The sequence below is a fragment of the Podarcis muralis genome, chromosome 4, assembly GCF_964188315.1.
Source record: "Podarcis muralis chromosome 4, rPodMur119.hap1.1, whole genome shotgun sequence".
Classification (NCBI taxonomy): domain Eukaryota; kingdom Metazoa; phylum Chordata; class Lepidosauria; order Squamata; family Lacertidae; genus Podarcis; species Podarcis muralis.
The window spans coordinates 8,369,644-8,391,029 of NC_135658.1; the positions used below are offsets into that span (position 1 = coordinate 8,369,644).

The 21,386-nt window shown below is 47.0% G+C and overlaps 1 protein-coding gene across 1 annotated transcript in view; it reads right to left on the reverse strand.

Annotated features, from left to right (window-relative positions):
- RELT (RELT TNF receptor) overlaps window positions 1-21,386 on the reverse strand; it is an 89,533-nt gene that overhangs the window by 11,416 nt on the left and 56,731 nt on the right. Inside the window, exons 4-9 of the mRNA XM_077926891.1 lie at window positions 20,164-20,342; window positions 15,754-15,839; window positions 11,014-11,271; window positions 4,214-4,294; window positions 2,022-2,103; window positions 48-296 (exon numbers count right to left, since the gene is read on the reverse strand). Coding sequence (XP_077783017.1) covers window positions 48-296; window positions 2,022-2,103; window positions 4,214-4,294; window positions 11,014-11,271; window positions 15,754-15,839; window positions 20,164-20,342 — 935 coding nt within the window. The remainder of the gene's footprint in view (window positions 1-47; window positions 297-2,021; window positions 2,104-4,213; window positions 4,295-11,013; window positions 11,272-15,753; window positions 15,840-20,163; window positions 20,343-21,386) is intronic.

Sequence of the window (21,386 nt, forward strand, 5' to 3'; positions counted from 1 at the left end):
TTGCAAGTACAATCGCAGAGCGTGGAGCGGCCTGTTCCGTGACTCACCTGCCCACGGAGAGGATGGTGATCTCTCCCGGCCTGCCAGCCTTGCCTCCGGGCTTTGCGAGCTTCGCGGTGGCGCTGCCAGGAGCGATGGAGGTGGCCGGCGTGGCTTCTGCCGAGGGCAGCACCTCCGGCCACTTCTTCTGGCTGCACCGGGTGCAAGTGGGGCCCGGGCGGGTGGCCAAGCCTTGGACTGTGTGCAGGTGGTGCTGGTGCCTGCAGATGTGGGGCAACTGAGGCAGGAGATGAAGCCTAAGTGGGGGTAGGGGGGGTGAGAGGGAAAGGACCACCGTTAGAGGAGAGAACAGAGACCCCCTCAAAGGCCACCCCACAGGTTCACCACCCAACTTGATCATGTTACGCCAGGTATCACTCCATCAACTCCTTCACGCCAGGGGGGTTGGAGTGGATGACCTTTGGGGTTCCCTTCCATTTCTACAATTCTAAGGTTTTACTCCTAATAATAATAATAAATTTTTATTTATACCCCGCCCTTCCCGGTTCAAAAACCAGGCTCAGGGCGGCTAACAACAAATTTAAAACACTTAATTATAAAAGCAGCATAAAAGACAGTATAAAAACATGAATAACAATAAAATTCAAAATTCAGAAATCAATTTAGGGGAAATAAGCATTAGATAATCCCCAGGGCTAGCTGGCTGAATTGGTCCTACTTGGGCCAGCGAGGAGGCCAGGGGAGAATTAGCTGTGGGGTTTCAGAGCGGGCGATCTTCATAAAAGGGGAGGGGGAGGGAAGAGAAGGGAAATAAAAGATCAAGCTGAATTCAAATTAAAGGCCAGGCGGAATAGCTCTGTCTTACAGGCTCAACGGAAGGAGGTTAAATCCTGCAGGGCCCTGGTCTCATGGGACAGAGCATTCCACCAGGTTGGAGCCATCACTGAGAAGGCCCTGGCCCTGGTGGAGGATAGACTGGCTTCCTTAGGGCCTGGGACCTCTAAACTATGGATATTCATGGACCTTAAGGTCCTCTGCGGGACAGACCAGGAGAGGCGGTCCCGTAAAGGTTCAACAAGAGCTTCAGCTTAATATTACATCCTTTTTCAGTGTCTGTGCCGCCCTATTCCTCTATCTGCTGCATTGTGGGCAAAAAGTGTAATGGGTGAATCTGGTTGTTGAGAACCAGGAATATTATTATTATTAGTAGTAGTAGTAGTGGTATACCGCCCTTCATCCGTAGATCTCTGGGCAGTTCACACCATAAAAATACAGGATGATGCAGCAGTCAGAGAGAGGAACTGGGTCTAGTCCCCAGTCATGAGGCTCCCTGGGTAATAATAATAATAATAATAATAATAATAATAATAATATCAATATCACTCAGGGAGCCTCTCACAAGACACATACAAACCAACACACAAGCATGCAAACAACACACAGAGCATATTCAGGTGAAAAAAATAAATTACTGAGATGCAGTTACATTTAGCAAAGTTTAAGGTGAGCCATAATAATAATAATAATAATAATAATAATAATAATAATAATAATTATACCCTGCCCATCTGGCCGCGTCTCCCCAGCCACTCTGGGTGACTCCCAACAGAATTTTAAAAACACGATAAAAAGTCGAACACTAAAACTTCCCTGTTTATAGCTCAGCCACAAAGAGGAGCGAGCCATGGCTTACGTGATTCTCTCTTTTTAGATAGGAGGCCATCTCTTTGTAGTCCAAACTGTTCACATAAATGGCCCCGTTTCTCTAACGAGGGGAGGGGGTGATGATAGGGGGCAGCGGGAGAGGGAAAAGGTCCAGATATCTTGCTTTTATATAATCAACTATTTTGTTCTATGTATATCACAATGTTCTTTTGTTGCTGTGGGCGATGGCTGACACAAATAAAGTTTCATTCATTCATTCACTCTTGCCTTTACAATTTTGTATTTTAGCTAATTTTTGAAACTACTGGTCCGTAATAAAATGATTAGCTGAGCAAAGGAAAAGCCATCCTTCTTACTTGTTGACGGGCTTATAGATGGGCTGCAAGACCTGCTTGCTGTGATAATCTTTCAGCATCTCCTCCAAGACTGCGGCGTTCTCTGTTGGCGGCAAATGAGAGGGACAGGGAGGGGAAATAAAGCAGAGCCGTTGAAGAGGAGGCGAAAAAGGAGGAGGAAGAGAGTCATTGGTGCAACATGAAGCCTAGCAAGCCCACTGGTCCTCATTAAGGTGGGCGACCTAATTTTGGCTTGTACCATTTCAGTCCACGGGACAGTAGGGGCAGGGCCAGATTGAGGTTTGATGAGGCCCTAAGCTACTGAAGGTAATGGGGCCCTTTATATGTCCAGCTGTCCTTTGACAACAACAAATGGTTGCTGTTTTTGTGTGTTGAATATATGGTAATATATGGACCTAATACTTATCTACAGCCATTTGCACATGCAGAATGTAGGCACCCTATATATAGAAAGGAGCAAACCAGTGATATTTTAGGGAGCAGGCTTTGACATGCTTTCGAACTGCTAGGTTGGCAGGAGCTGGGACAGAGCAATGGGAGCTCACCCCGTTGCGGGGATTCGAACCGCCGACTTTCTGATCGGCAAGTCCTAGGCTCTGTGGTTTAACCCACAGCGCCATGGTGCATCTAGCTCAGCCCTGGCTCTCCTGGGTTGCAGGCAGGGCATCATCTCTCAACTCTGCCAGAGATGCCTTTGGGGATTGGACCTGGGGACCTTCTGCCTGCTGTGGTATGTAATCCACTGAGAGCAGTCAAGTACAACATTCCTTGTTTTCCTAGAGTGGTCATGCAGGGGAATGTTTGGTCCAGCCAGTTGAAACTTCCTGTTACACCTGGCTGGAGAATCCTTCCTTTTGCATATGACTAGTGGGTGGGCGTAACCTTTCCAGACCTGGTAAAAGGCCACACCATGCTGCCTGTCTCTCTCTTTTCTATCTTCCTTTCGTCCTGCGAACTTCCAGGACTGCTAACTGCAGTCCCTAGGTCAACCCACATATGGGGTAAACCTGTTTGCATATGCTTGTATCTTTAAGCCTAAAGGCTGCCTTCAGGGATCTCACTGTGCCCTGCCTGATCCCGAGTAAACTTTCTTTTTGTTCCTTACGAGTAAGACTGTGGTGTCTTTATTCTTTCAGGAGGAATTCAAGGGGTCTTACCAGGAAAATATTATAACGCATTTCAACCTGGACAAGCCAGACTGAATTATGTATTGTCTTAAGAAACTCACACGAGTTTGCAACAAGTTTTCTTTTTTTCTTTCTTTTTAAATATAATTTTTATTAGTGTTTTTTTTAACGTATCATTTTCAACAGTAATTAAACATACTTTTACATCTTATTCAAATTTTTGACTTCCATCAATCCTGTCTGAAAATTTTCAATCTAATCTCTCATTATGCTTTTCTTATTTTCCTTATTACATTTCAAACTCATAACCAATATCTCTATCTTTTCCTACTTTGTAACACTTTGTATATTTCTCCTTACAAAACTTCTTGTAGTCCCACTAGCGTAATTTGTTGATTACAGTTGCTCTTCAAATAATTCATATACTTCTTCCAATCTTCTGTAAAGACTTGCAACAAGTTTTCTGCTTTGTAAAGGGGAATGTAAGCTCTGCTAAGTAAAGGAACTTGCTGGCGAAAGTTGGGAAGGATATTAATAAGCAATATATCCTCTCCTAGGGACGAGGGTGGCGCTGTGGGTTAAGCCACAGAGCCTAGGACTTGCCGATCAGAAGGTCAGCGGTTCGAAACCCCATGATGGGGTGAGCTCCCGTTTCTCGGTCCCTGCTCCTGCCAACCTAGCAGTTCAAAAGCACGTCAAAGTGCAAGTAGATCATTAGGTACCACTCCGGTGGGAAGGTAAATGGCGTTTCCGTGCGCTGCTCTGGTTCGCCAGAAGCGGATTAGTCATGCTGGCCACATGACCCGGAAGCTGTACGCCGGCTCCCTTGGCCAATAAAGCGAGATGAGTGCCGCAACCCCAGAGTCGGTCACGACTGGACCTAATGGTCAGGGGTCCCTTTACCTTATACTCTCCTGCCACCCTGAACATTCCCACACATGCAGGCAGAGACTCTGGCACTGAGCTTGCCAATGAACGGGACTCAAGGAGGAGGGACTTTGACCACCCATAACGAACGGATAAAGCAAAGGTCCCCGGCCCCCCTCTTTCCTGTGCAAGGCTCACCTTTCTTCTCTGTGATCAGACGCACCAGGACTCCAATGGTGTCTTCATTGGCATCTTCTATTCTGTAGCCAGGATTATTCCCTAAGGAGAAAACGACAGCAGGATGAAAAACGCTCTCCCTGGCTTGGCTGACCTGCTCTGAAGCCAGCTGAGTCAAAAAGGGGTCGGCAGGTCAAGGGAGTCAGTCCCTGGAACTACAGGAAGGCTCATTCGTACTTTGTGCAGCGATAACATTTTTATTTACAGAATATCTTTTTACATAGAGGTTTGGCCCACAAGCTGACTTGGCAAATACAGTGGCACTGGCTTCAGTTGTTTTTACAGTGGTACCTCGGGTTACATACGCTTCAGGTTACAGATTCCGCTGACCCAGAAATAGTGCTTCAGGTTAAGAACTTTGCTTCAGGATGAGAACAGAAATCGTGCGGCAGCAGCAGGAGGCTCCATTAGCTAAAGTGGTGCTTCAGGTTAAGAACAGTTTCAGGTTAAGAACGGACCTCCGGAACGAATTAAGTACTTAACCCCAGGAACCACTGTATTGATGTTTTACCTGTTTGGCTATGTAGTGGTTCATTATTCTTATTATTGCTATTATTATTATTATTATTACAGTGGTACCTCGGGTTAAGTACTTAATTCATTCTGGAGGTCCGTTCTTAACCTGAAGCACCACTTTAGCTAATGGGGCCTCCCACTGCCGCCACGCCGCCAGAGCACGATTTCTGTTCTCATCCTGAAGCAAAGTTCTTAACCCAAGGTACTATTTCTGGGTTAGCGGAGTCTGTAACCTGAAGCGTCTGTAACCCGAGGTACCACTGTATTGGAAAAAAATATAATCTGTTTAGGAGACCATTGTAAGCAGGTGAGAACATTAAAGGTAAAGGTACCCCTGCCCGTACGGGCCAGTCTTGCCAGACTCTAGGGTTGTGCGCTCATCTCACTCAAGAGGCCGGGAGCCAGCGCTGTCCGGAGACACTTCCGGGTCACGTGGCCAGCGTGACAAGCTGCATCTGGCGAGCCAGCGCAGCACATGGAACGTCGTTTACCTTCCCGCTGGTAAGCGGTCCCTATTTATCTACTTGCACCCGGGGGTGCTTTCGAACTGCTAGGTTGGCAGGCGCTGGGACCGAACGACGGGAGCGCACCCCGCCGCGGGGATTCGAACCGCCGACCTTTCGATCAGCAAGTCCTAGGCACTGAGGCTTTTACCCACAGCACCACCCGCGTCCCATGAGAACATTAGCAGGATTTTAATCTCACTTGTAAAGTAACAAAGAATATGGGCATTTTAGATGGATAACAAATGTGGATAACAGACTGACATGGAGATGTAAATACAGTCATACCTCGGGTTACAGACGCTTCAGGGTGCGTTTTTCTGGGTTACGGACTGCCGAAACCCAGAAGTACCGGAACAGGTTGCTTATGGGTTTTGGCAGTCATGCATGCGCAGAAGCACCGAATCACAACCCATGCAACCCACTTAAGGACTCTATATGGGCTCTGGAATACCCCATATTGCCAAACCAGTTTCACCTCCTCCCTTACAACCACCCTGTGATGTAAATTAAGCCAAGACAGAGAGAGAGAGAAGCTGGATGAACCCCTTTTCTGTGGTGGCGCTTCTGCTCTGGAATGCCCCAGACTGACGTGAACCAGACTCCTTTCTGTGTCTCCTACACCAGAAACCAAAGGCATTTTTATGTTCACAGAGTGCCTAACACCCCTGGTTTTATTGCTGGCAGTTTCAAAGTGTAATATCTCTTGTCCTTTCTGCTAGAAGGCATATCTTCTTAAAAAAGAAACAGTGGGTGCATATTATTATGCATTCTCAGTTACAGACTGCAGAAACTGCTTTCTTAATTGCACTTACACTGTTCTCGATTATATGGCTCGGCTTTATTATTAGATGCTATGCTGCTGCTTTGGGTACTTTTAATAGAAGGGCCGGATGAGAATAAATGATCAAGATGGTTTATTAAAATGACTCACGCGGCAGGATTTAAATCTCAGGAGCGTGACCTGAGAGAGACACAGTCAAATTCACAATAGGCGCACTCCTGTTGTTTTGTTGCGGTGGGTTACACGTTTTCAGGCTACTTCCGGCGCCCGCAAATGCGCAGAAGTGCTAAATCGCTCTTTGCGCATGCGGAGAAGCGCCGAATCACGTCATGTGCGTGCGCAGAGGTGGCACTTTGGATTGCGAACGTGCCCCCTGCACGGATCACGTTCACAACCCGAGGCTCCACTGTTTTTTAAATGAAAATCGCCAAAATCTACACTGCAGAAATGGGCTGCCATGTGTCCGGCAACCATACAATATCTGCCCTCTCAATTGCTTCTGTCAGAGCAATTGGCACCGATACAGGTGCCACATACCTGTCCCACATTTGTAGGAACTTGATCTTTTAGTGTGGCAGCACCTACAACTCTGGAACTCCCTGCCTATTGATCTCAGGCGCCTTCACTGTACTATTTTTGACAGCTGCTGAAAACATTCTTGTTTAGAAAAGTCTACCCAGATGTTTAGAAAGTTTATGCGAGTTTTAATCTGTCATTTTAACTTTTCGAAAATACTGTCGTTTTCTTCTTCTTGATAACTTTATTGTTTTGTCTTTCTTCTTCTTCTTCTTCTTCTTCTTCTTCTTCTTCTTCTTCTTCTTCTTCTTCTTCTTCTTCTTCTTCTGTAAACTGCCTTGCGGTTAGTTGTTTCTTTTTACCATAAACAGAAATAATAAAACCCTAGCTCCAATGTGTATTTGCTATGAAACAAAGAAACACCCTCATTGCAGTTATGTTTCACTCTGAGTAACGCTACTTGGCTTAACAAAAGCTTTGCCCCAATATTGTGAGCAAAGGTTTTGTGATTTGAATTTAATAGCCTCCTTGTTGCTGGTAATACAAGAGGAGCCAATTTCTGGAGATGCTGTGGTGGAGTTCAGGAACTCAGCAACTCCTTAGGACCTTCCTGAGTCAACAATGACCTCATAGTGGGGGATGGACTTATGCGCAGGGTTCCCGGTCTCACAGCTGCAGCTTTGCCGGTGAAATCTGGGCTTCCCCCTTGGCCAAATCCTCTTCCTCTGACACTCTCTTCCTCCCCTGAGGCAGCAATGCTGGCCAAGTTGTCACTCAGCCAGTGCCAGATTTACGTATAAGCTAAACAAGCTATAGCTTAGGGCCCCACTCTCTCGGGACCACCCAAAAAATTAAATAAAAAAACAACTGGATGTACATTTCCAAAATATAAGATAAAAAACAAATAAAACCTACATACAGCAACAGTGTTTTGTGTTGTGTAGGCTCCTATGATGTAAGTCATGGGCCCCACCTGCTAGCCTGCTCCCTAAATATCACTGGTTTGCTCCTTTCTATATACAATGGTACCTCGGTTTACAAACAGTCCTGTTTTTGAACTATTCAGTTTATGAACTCAGCAAAATCGGAAGTAGTGTTCCGGTTTGCGACTTTACCTCAGTCTATGAAAGAAGACGGTGACGACAGTCACGGAATTAAAAGACACCTGCTTCTTGGGAGAAAAGCAATGACAAAGCTAGACAGCATCTTAAAAAGCAGAGACATCACCTAGCCGACAAAGGTCCATATAGTTAAAGCTCCGGTTTTCCCAGTAGTGATGTATGGAAGTGAGAGCTGGACCATAAAGAAGGCTGATCGCCGAAGAATGGATGCTTTTGAATTCTGGTGCTGGAGGAGACTCTGGAGAGTCCCATGGACTGCAAGAAGATCCAACCGATCCATTCTGAAGGAAATCAGCCCTGAGTGCTCACTGGAAGGACAGATCCTAAAGCTGAGGCTCCAAGACTTTGGCCACCTCATGAGAAGAGAAGACTCCCTGGAAAAGACCCTGATGTTGGGAAAGATGGAGGGCACAAGGAGAAGGGGACCGCGGAGGACGAGATGGTTGGATAGTGTTCTCGAAGGTGCCAGCATGAGTTTGACCAAGGTGCGGGAGGAAGTGAAAGACAAGAGTGCATGGCGTGCTCTGGTCCAGGGGGTCACGAAGAGTCGGACATGACTAAACAATAACAACAGCAAACGGAAGCTGAACAGTGGAAGGACACTAGCGGCAGGAGGCCTCATTAGGGAAAAAATGGATTTGGTTTAAGAACGGACTTCAGGAATGGATTAAGTTCTTAACCCGAGGTACCACTGTATAGGGTGCCTATATTCTGCATGGACTGCTTGCATGGCAACATGTGCAAATGGCTTGAGATACCTATTAGGTCCATAAGTTACCATAGCATATTCAACACAAAACCAGCGACCATTTGTTGTTGACAAAGGACAGCTGGACATATGAAGGACCCCATTACCTTCAGTAGCTTAGGGCCTCATCAAACCAAAATCTGGCCCTATCTTGGCAGCCCTTCTTTGGCTGAGTCTTTTCTACCCTGCCCATAGGGAGAGTGGAACAAGAACACCAGGACCGACCAACACACAACAAAGAGCACAAAGGAGATTATGACTGTTTGTACAGATGACAACTTTAAAGAAGCAAATGGACACTCCCCGATACAACCAACGCCTTCAGAACGGGCACGTGCTTTGAAGAGATGATGCACCACAAAAGCTCTGCTGCTGCCAGACTTTGCAGCCCAGGGCGGAGCTGCTTTTAAGGGGTGGGGGACGCGGGTGGCGCTGTGGGTTAAACCACAGAGCCTAGTACTTGCCGATCAGAAGGTCGGCAGTTCGAATCCCCGCGATGGGGTGAGCTCCCATTGCTCGGTCCCTGCTCCTGCCAGCCTAGCAGTTCAAAAGCACGTCAAAGTGCAAGTAGATAAATAGGTACCGGTCCGGCGGGAAGGTAAAAAGTGTTTTCGTGCACTGCTCTGGTTTGCCAGAAGTGGCTTCATCATGCTGGCCACATGACCCGGAAGCTGTACGCCGGCTCCCTCGGCCAATAAAACGAGATGAGCGCCGCAACCCCAGAGTCAGTCATGACTGGACCTAATGGTCAGGGGTCCCTTTACCTAGGAAGAAGGGTGCAGGATCTGCACCCAAGATGAGCATGCAGCCTGTACTTCTTGCTACACCAGAAGGAAACGGATGCAGCCCTCTTGCATCAAGCCAGCTCAACTAGCCAAAAGGGTACGATCCTGCTCCAGCAATGACCCTCCGAGGTCTCAGCGAAAGAGTTGACCTGCGCCCCACTTTCTTGTTCTACTACACAGGAAGTTGTGCTCTGTTGTGGGTCTAATCTGCAACAGTTCACTGATGCAATAATAGGTAAAGGTAAAGGACCCCTGGGGGACGCGGGTGGCGCTGTGGTCTAAAGCACTGAGCCCAGGGCTTGCCGATCCGAAGGTCGGCAGTTCGAATCCCCGCGACGGGGTGAGCTCCCATTGCTCGGTCCCTGCTCCTGCCAACCTAGAAGTTTGAAAGCACGTCAAAGTGCAAGTAGATAAATAGGTACCGGTCCGGCGGGAAGGTAAACGGCGTTTCCGTGCGCTGCTCTGGTTCGCCAGAAGCGGCTTAGTCATGCTGGCCACATGACCTGGAAGCTGTCTGCGGACAAATGCCGGCTCCCTCGGCCTATAGAGTGACATGAGCGCCGCAACCCCAAAGTTGTCCGCGACTGGACCTAACGGTAAGGGGTACCTTTACCTTTTTTAAAGGACCCCTGGAAAGTTAACTCCAGTCCAAGGGGACTATGGGGTTGCGGCGCTCATCTCGCTTTCAGGCTGAGGGAGCCGGCGTTTGTCCACAGACAGCTTTCCAGGTCCTGCAGCCAGCAGGACTCAACTGCTTCTGTCACAACGGGACGCTGTGATGGAAACCAGAGTGCAAGGAAACACTGTTTACCTTTCCACCACAATGGTACCTATTTATCTACTTGCACAGGTGTGCTTTTGAATTGCTAGGTTGGCAAGAGCTGCGACAGAGCAACAGGAGCTCACCCCATTGCGGGGATTCGAACTGCCGACCTTCCGATCGGCAAGCCCAAGAGGCTCAGGGGTTTAGACCACAGCGCCACCTGTGTGTGTTAATAACTGCATTGGTGGTGGGATTATACTGGAACATCCACACATAATTTGACATTATTTTTTGTTCTGCAATGCTTCCTGGATGACTACGAGGTAATATGATAGCAATGCCTCAAGGCATGATGGGGAAGATAGACATAATATTTGGCAAGGACCAAAAGGAACAATATGGTTAAAATAAACACCACACACAGGAAGAAGAAAGGAGAACTTCACTTGTGGATCATAAGTTCTTAAATGTGTCAACACAAATTGAAGTTAGAACACTAGCTGTTGTATAAGGGATTATTATCAAGATTGGATTGTAACTGGACTGAATAACAGTTTGGAAGCAGAATTAAAGGGAACTATTATACCTTGAATAATAACCAGGCAGAGGGCCTTCTCGGTGGTGGCACCCGCCCTGTGGAACGCCCTACCATCACATGTCAAGGAAATAAACAACTAAACTATCTGACTTTTAGAAAACATCTGAAGGCAGCCCTGTTTAGGGAAGTTTTTAAGGTTTGATGTTTTATCGTGTTTTTTATATTCTGTTGGGTGCTGCCCAGAGTGGCTGGGGAAACCTGGCCAGATGGGCGGGGTACAAATAATAAACAAACAAACAAACAAACAAACAAACAAACAAACAAACAAACAAACAAACAAACATAAATTACTCTATTGCCTTAATAGCTCTTTGAAAAGTGCACTCCGCACCGCTTGCAAAATGCGATGATTTGAAATACAGGGAGCGCCAATGGAGATCATAATTCGGAAGAGCTCACATCCCGACCTGGCCCTGCCCTGGCTTACCGTTCCTCTCGGATTTGGCCCCCTCCTCGTCCGTGTCCTTGTGGGCGGTGCAGTGATAGCCTTTCTTCATCAACAGGTTACAGAAGAGGATCCCTAGCAGGCCCATCACGCAGAAGACCGGGACAATGGCCAAGACGGCGTACTGGGTGGTGCTCTCCTCTGGCTTCCCCTCTCGGGTTCCGTTGGCAGCCATCTTGTTGTCCCGCCTCTGCAGAGCTTCGGCGTTGCGTGCCAGGCGGGTCAGCCACTTCCTGGATCCTGAGAGGGTAAGGAATTGGGAGAAGTTGGTGGCATCACGAGATCAACCAGAACGTACCACCAGCCGTGGGGTGACCCCCTCCCTGTCCTGGGCTCCAGCTCCAACAACTGATGGGCTCCCTGCCTTCTGCCATCCCAGTCCCAATGGAAACCAGGCACTGTGGCCTTAATGGATTTGGACTTCACCATTCCAGCTCCCTACAACAATTCCCAGAGAAGACTGGCAGATTAAGTTGATGGATTATGCTGAAATGACCAAAATAACCGGAAGAATCAGAAATCAGGAAGACCAAAGTTTTAATAAAGAATGGGGGAAATTCATCATTCATCTTACAAACCATTGAAAACGGTTAACATCGTTCATAGGATTGGAATAACACTTGTAGTTCAATGGTGAATTTTGGATGTAATGGAGAAGTAAAAGGTTTGGATAATCACAAAAGATGCAAGAACCACAGGACCCACAAAGGGGAGGAGGGAAGTCCAGGAGATTCTTCAGAATTGTATTTTTATGTTGTATGTTGGATATGTGTTTTGAAAGCTTTCATTTAATTTTATGGGGAAAGAAACCAGCAATTCCCAGATCCTCCCTTTTCCTTGATGCTCACTTACAGTACACTTTGAAAGCACAGCTGACCTTAATGGGTCCCCTCTTTTAAGCCGAGGTGCTCAAAGGCTTTATTATTATTTAGTGTATTTTATTATTTATCAAATTTATACGCTGCCCTTCATCTGAAGGTCACAGGGCAACATAAAAACAACCAAGCCCATTCCATTGTGTCAAATGCCTTTTCGGCATCTGGAAGCAAAGCAGTGGTGTTAACGGCGCAGGGTGTGCAATCAAATTAAAACACCCTTTGACAACACATCCTGGTTGTTCCTACTTAAAACAAAATCCACATTTCACCTGGCGATCATTTCTGGGTGTTCATTAGAATGCATGCTTGTGGCAGAATTTTACAACCTGCCTTTGCCACACAGGCATGCCCGACGGATGACTCAACCACGAGTTTTTCAACATTTGGGTATCAACAATTATTGCCACGATCTGCCCTGCAGAAATTCCTGTTGCAACCTATTTCTGACTAGCTGTGATGCTTTCGCACCTTATGTTGTAAGGAACCGCAATGCGCCCCTCGGACCTGTTCTGGTATTTGACAGGCAGACTACACAGAGGTGGAAGCGGGAATCCCAGGGCTTGGAATTTCCTGCCTTTCTACACCACCTTGTTCAGAGTAGTAGTAGTAGTAGTAGTAAAGGTAAAGGTACCCCTGCCCATACGGGCCAGTCTTGCCAGACTCTAGGGTTGTGCGCTCATCTCACTCTATAGGCCGGGAGCCAGCGCTGTCCGCAGACACTTCCGGCTTACGTGGCCAGCGTGACAAGCTGCATCTGGCGAGCCAGCGCAGCACATGGAACGCCGTTTAACTTCCCGCTGGTAAGCGGTCCCTATTTATCTACTTGCACCCGGGGGTGCTTTTGAACTGCTAGGTTGGCAGGCGCTGGGACCGAACGATGGGAGCACACCCCGCCGCGGGGATTCGAACCGCCAACCATGCGATCAGCAAGTCCTAGGCGCTGAGGTTTTACCCACAGCACCACCCGCGTCCCTCAGTAGTAGTAGTAGTAGTAGTAATAATAATAATAATAATAATAATAATAATAATAATAATAATAATAATAATTTATTATTTATACCCCACCCATCTGGCTGGGTTTCCCCAGCCACTCTAGGCGGCTTCCAACAAAACACTAAAATACAATAACCTATTAAACATTCAAAGCTTCCCTAAACAGGGCTGCCTTCAGATGTCTTTTAAAATTTGGTAGTTATTTTTCTCTTTGGCATCTGGTGGGAGGGCGTTCCACAGGGCGGGCGCCACTACCGAGAAGGCCCTCTGCCTGCTTCCCTGTAACTTGGCTTCTCACAGCGAGGGAACCACCAGAAGGCCCTCGGCGCTGGACCTCAGTGTCCGGGCTGAATGATGGGGGTGGAGACGCTCCTTCAGGTCTACTGGGCCGAGGCTGTTTAGGGCTTTCAAGGTCAGCACCAACACTTTGAATTGTGCTCGGAAACGTACTGGGAGCCAATGTAGGTCTTTCAGGACCAGTGTTATGTGGTCTCAACGGCCGCTCCCAGTCACCAGTCTAGCTGCCGCATTCTGGATTAGTTGTAGTTTCTGAGTCACCTTCAAAGGTAGCCCCACATAGAGCGCATTGCAGTAGTCCAAGCGGGAGATAACCAGAGCATGCACCACTCTGGCGAGACAGTCTGCGGGCAGGCAGGGTCTCATCCTGCGTTCCAGATGGAGCTTATGGCACCTCCATGGACAGCTGTGAGTCCAAAATGACTCCCAGGCTGCGCAGCTGCTCCTTCAGGGGCACAGTTACCCCATTCAGGATCAGGGAGTCCTCCACACCTGCCCGCCTCCTGTCCCCCCCAAAACAGTACTTCTCTCTTGTCAGGATTCAACCTCAATCTGTTAACCGCCATCCATCCTCCAACCGCCTCCAGACACTCACACAGGACCTTCACCGCCTTCACTGGTTCCGATTTGAAAGAGATACAGGTTTCAAAAAATCTCTCAGACCCACCCAGGAAATCCCAAGGTTTGCACATGCACTGAGACACACTGAGGTGTACCAAAGGGCACACCTGACAAGAAGCCAAAGAGAATTAGTATGATTCACTATAATCAACTTTTCTTCGTGTGACACAAGAGAGAATACCAGGTTGTAATTAATCCATCAAGTTCCACTCAGCGCTGTGTTATATACACGCCGTTGTCTGTTTTTAGGACCCGCCCTGTTTTCGTGATTCTAATTTGCTTTAAACGGTTTCCGATGATGTATTTTGAACTGTGGTACCCCACCCTGGGATCTGAGGGTGAAGGGCAGGAAATGATAACATAGAAAAATAATAATCAGAGAGAAATAGACAAAAACCAGAAATTTAGCAACTCATCCTGGGACTCTTGGGTTTTTATTTTTAAATAAATGTACTTGCCCCAGTAACATTAACATGTCACTTTAAAGCAAGTCATGACATGGTATCACTGCTTGGAATATTCCCCCACTGCCACTCACATGGGGGAGGGAAACATCTGGGGCAATGACATCACACCCCACATTTCAACGCAACACAACTTTCCCAGGAAGAGAATAAGAAAGGAGCAGCAGTCAACTCGCATTTCTTGCCTCTCCCTATGAAGTTCCAGACTCTGGGGCTCTTTCAACTGCTGTAATATTTATTAGTACACTTGTATTCTTCCCTTTAGGGGACGCGGGTGGCACTGTGGGGTAAACCACAGAGCCTAGGGCTTGCCGATCGGAAAGTTGGCGGTTCAAATCCCCGTGATGGGGTGAGCTCCCGTTGCTCGGTTCCTGCTCCTGCCAACCTAGCAGTTCAAAAGCACGTCAAAGTGCAAGTAGATAAATAGGTACCACTTCAGCGGGAATGTAAACGGCATTTCTGTGTGCTGCTCTGGTTTGCCAGAAGCGGCTTAGTCATGCTGGCCACATGACCCAGAAGCTGTACGCCGGCTCCCTCGGCCTACAGAGCGAGATGAGCGCGCAACCCCAGAGTCGGTCACGACTGGACCTAATGGTCAGGGGTCCCTTTACCTTTACTTTGCCCTTTAAATTTCATTTATTGCATTGGAGATTTTGTAAACAGAGCTGCCACCGTGGTATACAAGATAAAATGCAAAAGATTACAAATTCAATGAATGAAAAGTGGCGGAACTATTTCTACAATTTTATCCCACTGCATAAAATCATAGAATCGTCAAGTTGGAAAATACCCCAATGGTCATCTAGATGTCAAAGAGATCAACTACCAGACTTTTAGAAGACACCTGAAGGCAGCCCTGTTTAGCGAAGCTTTTAATGTTTGATGCATTACTGTCTTATTTTAATATTTTGTTGGAAGCTGCCCAGAGTGGCTGGGGAAGCCCAGCCATATGGGCGGGGTATAAATAATAAATAATAACATTATTATTATTATTATTATTATTATTATTATTATTATTATTATTTCCAACCCCCTGCAGTGCAGGAATCTCAACTCACAATCCCCATCCAATGACTGGCTCACACTTCAGGGAAAGCCTTTTTAAACAAAAACGTCTTCTGGAGGTAGCTAAATATCACAGTGCGAGGCGCTTGTCTTATTCCAGCTGGCAAATGATTCCAGAGGGCTGGAGCTGCAACACTAAAAGCCTCTTTTCTAGGACAAGCTAAGCGCACCTCTGGGGAACCAGGTACTCTCAGCAGTGCCACACCTGAGGAGCACAGTTGCTGGGGAGAACATCTTTTATGTCACTGAAGGTAACCCAGGTGATCTCCCACCCAGGCCCTGAGCTGCTTAACTTCGGCAAGACAACCTAACCTGCAGACCACGCCCAGCCAGCTCTTTCCCTCTCCAGCTTGAATGGAAATAAAACATTCCCTTTTTGCACCTCCGCCATCTTTTGCTCTCACCTGGGCATCCTGGGAGGCCTTTGGGGGCAGACAGACAAGGCAGGCAGGTGGCGTTTGGGTCTGTCTCACCTTCAGGGCTATAATATCTGTGGATGGGAAGAAGAAAGATGATCAGGTTAAAGGCTGGTATCTCAGAGATGCCCCAGAGAAACTGGCGTATCCCACCAGGACAAAGATCCCCAACAGGTCCCCTTCCAGACTTTGAAATTTCACAGCCGGATGTACATTTCCAAAATATAAGATAAAAAACAAATAAAATAAAACCTACATACAGCAACAGTGTTTTGTGTTGTGTAGGCTCCTATGATGTAAGTAATAGGCCCCGCCTGCTAGCCTGCTCCCTCAAATATCACTGGTTTGCTCATTTCTTATGTGCAAATGGCTTTAGATACCTCTTAGGTCCATAAGGCAGCCCTGTTTAGGGAAGCTTTTAATGTTTAATAGGTTATTGTATTTTAATATTCTGTTGGAAGCCACCCAGAGTGGCTGGGGAAACCCAGCCAGATGGGCAGGGTATAAATAATAATAATAATAATAATAATAATAATAATAATAATAATAAACCATGCAACATATGTTTAACATAAACCAGCGACAATTTGTTGTTGACAAAGGACAGCTGGACATATAAAGCGCCCTTTACCTTCAGTAGCTTAGGGCCTCATCAAACCTAAATCCAGCCCTGGTTGCCATTATCCTCACTTAGTCTTCTGCTGCTGCACTTATAAGTCACAGCAACACAAAAGTATTCCTTAAGTCCCATCCGATAACCGCTAAAAGAGGTGCAAAGTCTTCGCAGGACTCCCGTGTGGCTAAAAGAGGTGCAAAATCTTATGCTGCACTGGGGGGCAGAGGGAAAAATCCCACCGAAAATGCTAGAGGATAAGGACAAAGGCAAGGGTGGCGGGAATCTCCTTTTCCACTCTCTGCAAAATCGACGCGGGGAATTTGGATTAATCAGCAGCCCGGAGTGAGCAAAAAACGTGACTAAGGGGTCATCTAGTTTCTCCCTCTAGCCTTAAGCAAAGGAGGCTGCGTTCAGCCGAGAGCTGGCGATGAATCACTGGTTCCTGCCCCAATCACTTCCTCCTCACTGGTTTCCCGTCAAGATGTTGGGATTCCGGCTCTTCCTGGTACGCAGTTTTGCAGACTGCGGCATTTCGGAACTGTTGCTTTGCTACCTCTCCACAAGGAATCCCTTTGCGGGCGATCGTAAACTTTCAGATATCCCCAACCCTGATAGCATTTCCGGCTAGGGATGGGAACACCTCAATATTGGTCTCTCCTTTTCTCAGTTCTACTCATTCAGCTTGCTTCCTTCCCCTGCCCCTGTTCTCATCATTGCAAAATTGGCCCAGAATACACATTTTTGCAAGCACTTCTCATTCACTCACTCTCTCTGTGTTTGGTTTTTCGTATGCTGTTTTCACTAAGAGACACAGTCCACGCACACTCCACCCTAGAACATGCATTTTCATTCACATTACTTGGCTGGAAAAACGCACTGGAAAATTAGGAGAAAGTGCAAATTTCAAGAGACAGCGGTGTTTTGATGCAGGCAAAGTCTGAAGAGTTGTGAATTTAGCAAGTACAGTGGTACCTTGGGTTACAGACGCTTCAGGTTACAGACGCTTCAGGTTACAGACGCTTCAGGTTACAGACTCTGCTAACCCAGAAATAGTACCTCGGGTTGAGAACTTTGCTTCAGGATGAGAACAGAAATCGCGCGGCAGCGGGAAGCCCCACTAGCTAAAGTGGTACCTCAGATTAAGAACAGTTTCAGGTCAAGAACGGACCTCCGGAACAAATTAAGTACTTAACCTGAGGTACCACTGTATGCCTTTTAAAAGTGAAGCAGATTTCTGTCCCGTCCTGACTTCCAGCCCAGGCACACCAGAGCCACAAAATTATGCACACCTGTGCTTGCTACCTTTCTCTGACACTGAACACATCAAGTACTGTCCAAGAGGGATGCAGCCCCTCTTCCAAGGCCAGTAAGAATAATTGCTCTGAAAATGGGGCTATACAGTGGGGAGGGGGCGGCAGCCCAGTTTGCAACCCTTCTAAAAATATTATTCCCTCTCTGATTCTTGCTTGAAATGCCCCAAGCCAACCCAGGGAATGATGAGTCCCTGCCTATTTGAACTTCAGCACTGCTGTGGTATCAATTGCACTGAGACCTCATTTTGCACTCACACCCCTCTCTGCCTGCATTCCTGCGATCCTTATCGCCATCAGCTGACCTCCCCCAGGAATGTTGCGCATTGAGGCTGGACTGAATAGCAGCCCACTAAGCCCTGGGGTATCGGAGGGTCCTCTACCCACCAGCCCGGCCTGCTGTACAATCTGGATCGCTGATTTTTCGACCTGGGCTCTTTGGAAACTTATTACAGGTTTAAGAATATAAGAACGTGAGACAATCTGGGAACGGTTGGCTCCCGGGTGAATTGGGAAGTTTAAGATCCTCATAGCTTTTGGAGCATATGTACTCCATATGGAGCATATGGAGTTTCCACTGAAATGAGGCTGTTTTAATGTTGTATTTTAATCTTGTTTTTTAAGCTGTATTTCAATCAATTGTTTTTATATTTGGTGTTAGCTGCCCTGAGCCCGGTCTTGGCTGGGGAGGGTGGGGTATAAGTAATTTTTTAATATTGTTATTATTATTATTATTATTATTATTATTATTATTATTATTATTACTCAGGCACTACACAACACATAATAATAATACCCCAAAATATCCTACCCATCTGGCCAGGCCTCCCCAGCCACTCTGGGCAGCTCCTGACAGAATATTAAAAACACGATAAAACATCAAACATTTAAAACTTCCCTAAACAGGGCTGCCTTCAGATGTCTTCTAAAAGTTTGGTAGTTGATTTTTTCTTTGACATCTGGTGGGAGGGCGTTCCACAGGGCGGGCGCCACTACCGAAAAGGCCCTCTGCCTGGTTCCCTGTAACTTGGCCTCTCGCAGTGAGGGAACCGCCAGAAGGCCCTCGGTGCTGGACCTCAGGGTCCGGGCTGAACGATGGGGGAGGAGACGCTCCTTCAGATATACTGGGCCTTTGAGGCCGTTTAGGGCTTTCAAGGTCGGCACCAACACTTTGAATTGTGCTCGGAAACGAATGTGGACATTTGCACAGAATGAATTTGAATATGAATGAATGTGGACATTTCCATAGAAAACACAGGCAAGAGTTAATTCATGACAGAAGTACAGTGGTACCTCTGGTTGCGAACGGGATCCGTTCCAGAGCCCCGTTTGCAACATGAGCAGAACGCAACCCACGCCTGCACGTGCCGCGATTCGCCGCTTCTGCGCATGACGTTATTTTGAGCATCTGCGCATGCGCGAGCGGCGAAACCCGGAAGTAACCTGTTCCGTTACTTCCAGGTCGCTGTGGGACGTATCCTGAAGGAACATCCCAGGTTTCACAGTTTAACAAAACGCTTAAACAAGCTGTGTGGTCGTCACGGCCTCTTGTGGTTTCTCAACAAGGCGACTGACGGTCATAATTTTCAGGGAAGATTGCTTCAACGCCCGGTTGCCAGCTTTCCTCCACAACGCAGAGCCACATGGAAAAACGCAGGCATGCTCAACGCATGGGGGAGGGCAATTGCCCTGCAATGCTCTCCCCTCCTCTTGCCCCGAATCCTTAGCAACGCATGGCGGTTCCTTGCAGGATACGTGCGTGTTTGGGGTGACCCAATGTAAAAATCCTGAGGATCCATGGGCTTTTACTTCACCCCTCCCAGGCAGCCTCCTTTATCGCTAGCGTCCCTTATCTCTCTCCCGATCCCACCAATCAGCTGCTTCCTTTCAACACTCCCTTCCCTCTTGTTTGCCTTAATGTCTTTTCCTTAGCTGGAGCAGTTTTCTGCTCCTCCTTTTCTTCTAATTTCTCTCCTCATTGCTTTAGTCTTCCTGTCTCCTCTCATTGCAAGTTTGCTGTCTTTACCTCCCCACTCCCAGGCAGCCTCCTTTATCGCTAGCCTCCCTTATCTCCCTCCCGATCGCTTGCCGATCAGCGGCTTCCTTTCAACACCCCCTTCCCTCTTTCAAAAAACAAACAAACCATGATCTGCTTTTCGCCCCTGGGCAATTCAGCCCCAGGGACCATGCATTCGCTCCATAAGACGCGCAGACATTTCCCCTCACTTTTCAGGAAGAAAAAAGTGTGTCTTATGGAGCGAAAAATACGGTAAGTTCATATCCAAATCCTGCCACAATTTCACATTTGTGCAAAACTTTATATTCCGACACGCAGGTGTGTTGCCAACTGAGTCTCGTACAAGGCTCCGTGTTTGCCGGAGAGGTGCTCCGCTGCCCCCAGCGAGGGAGGGTTTGGCGCAGGTGTGTCTGCCCTGCAAGAGAATAGACAGTAAAAGCAATAAGCGGCGTTACCCGGGCATGCAGTCCCCGCACAAGGTGTCCGCCGCAGCTGTTCCAGGACTGGCATGGACCCTCCTCTTGGCTTCGCAGTGGGTATGCAGCAAGCAGAATTCCAGCCCATAGCTGGGAGAGAAGGTTCCCGCAGAGCAAGCCTTGCAAATCATCCCCAGTCCTTTCCCATAGCCACATGTCTAGGGTGGGAAATCAAACAAAAAGCAGAGTTAAGATGCCACAAGCTCAACCAGGCAGGGGGTGCAGTTCCTTATGCCTCACTTCCCTCCCAGCTATTGGACTGATGTCCGCCGCTGGAATGTGGCGGAATCTTCACGAAAATCCCAACACTCGTGAGGCGGGTGAGAGGGTTCCCTATTAAAAGGCTGGATTCTGGGCTTGAATGTTGCAAATATAACAATAACAATAATAATAATAATAATAATAATAATAATAATAATAATAATAATAATAATAAAGTTGTGCTCCCTTTACAAATTTGGTCTGGCTGAAAAGTAAGGTGAGATACATACTAGATTTGGAGAGGGGGCTAGATAGCTTGGCTGGTTTCTGATCCATTTTATTTATACCCCACCCAGAGCCGGGCTCAGGGCAGCTAACACCAATAAAATCACAGTAAAAACATAATGGGGGGGGGGAAACAATTTAAAATACAGGTTAAAATACAATTTAAAATGCAGCCTCATTTTAATAGTAGCCCATAGATCAAAACCATAAGGGGAGGGAAACATAAGTTTATTATTCCAAAAATGAAACCTTCCTCTGGTTGTAAATATTAAGATTATATCAGCAAGAATGAGTCTTTCTGTAAAAAAATTTAAAAAAATTAAATCCAGTCTTACTGACTAGTGATTTAAATCAATTTGATTTAAATCAAATCCACCCTGCTTAAAAGGGACTGCAACCATCGGGAAGAAAAATAAGCAGCAGTTAATATAGTAGGCCCTGTTTATAGAAAGGCACATTGCTCAATGGCTGTCTTGTTTACAGAACACAGCTGCCTGGAGTTAGGAGAAAACAGTGCTAACGCGACGGCAATTTGGATGCGAACACTTAAAAAGAACAGCCACAAAAATGTGGCCCAGCATGCTTCGCCTTTTCAGCTTTGAGGAGCTCCCGTTCTGAGAACAAAATGCATGCTGCAACATAAAAAAGAAAACTAAAAATTGCGAGTGTAAAACCTTCAGGCTGTAGCTTTGTCAGACACACCTAATTGCCCGTGG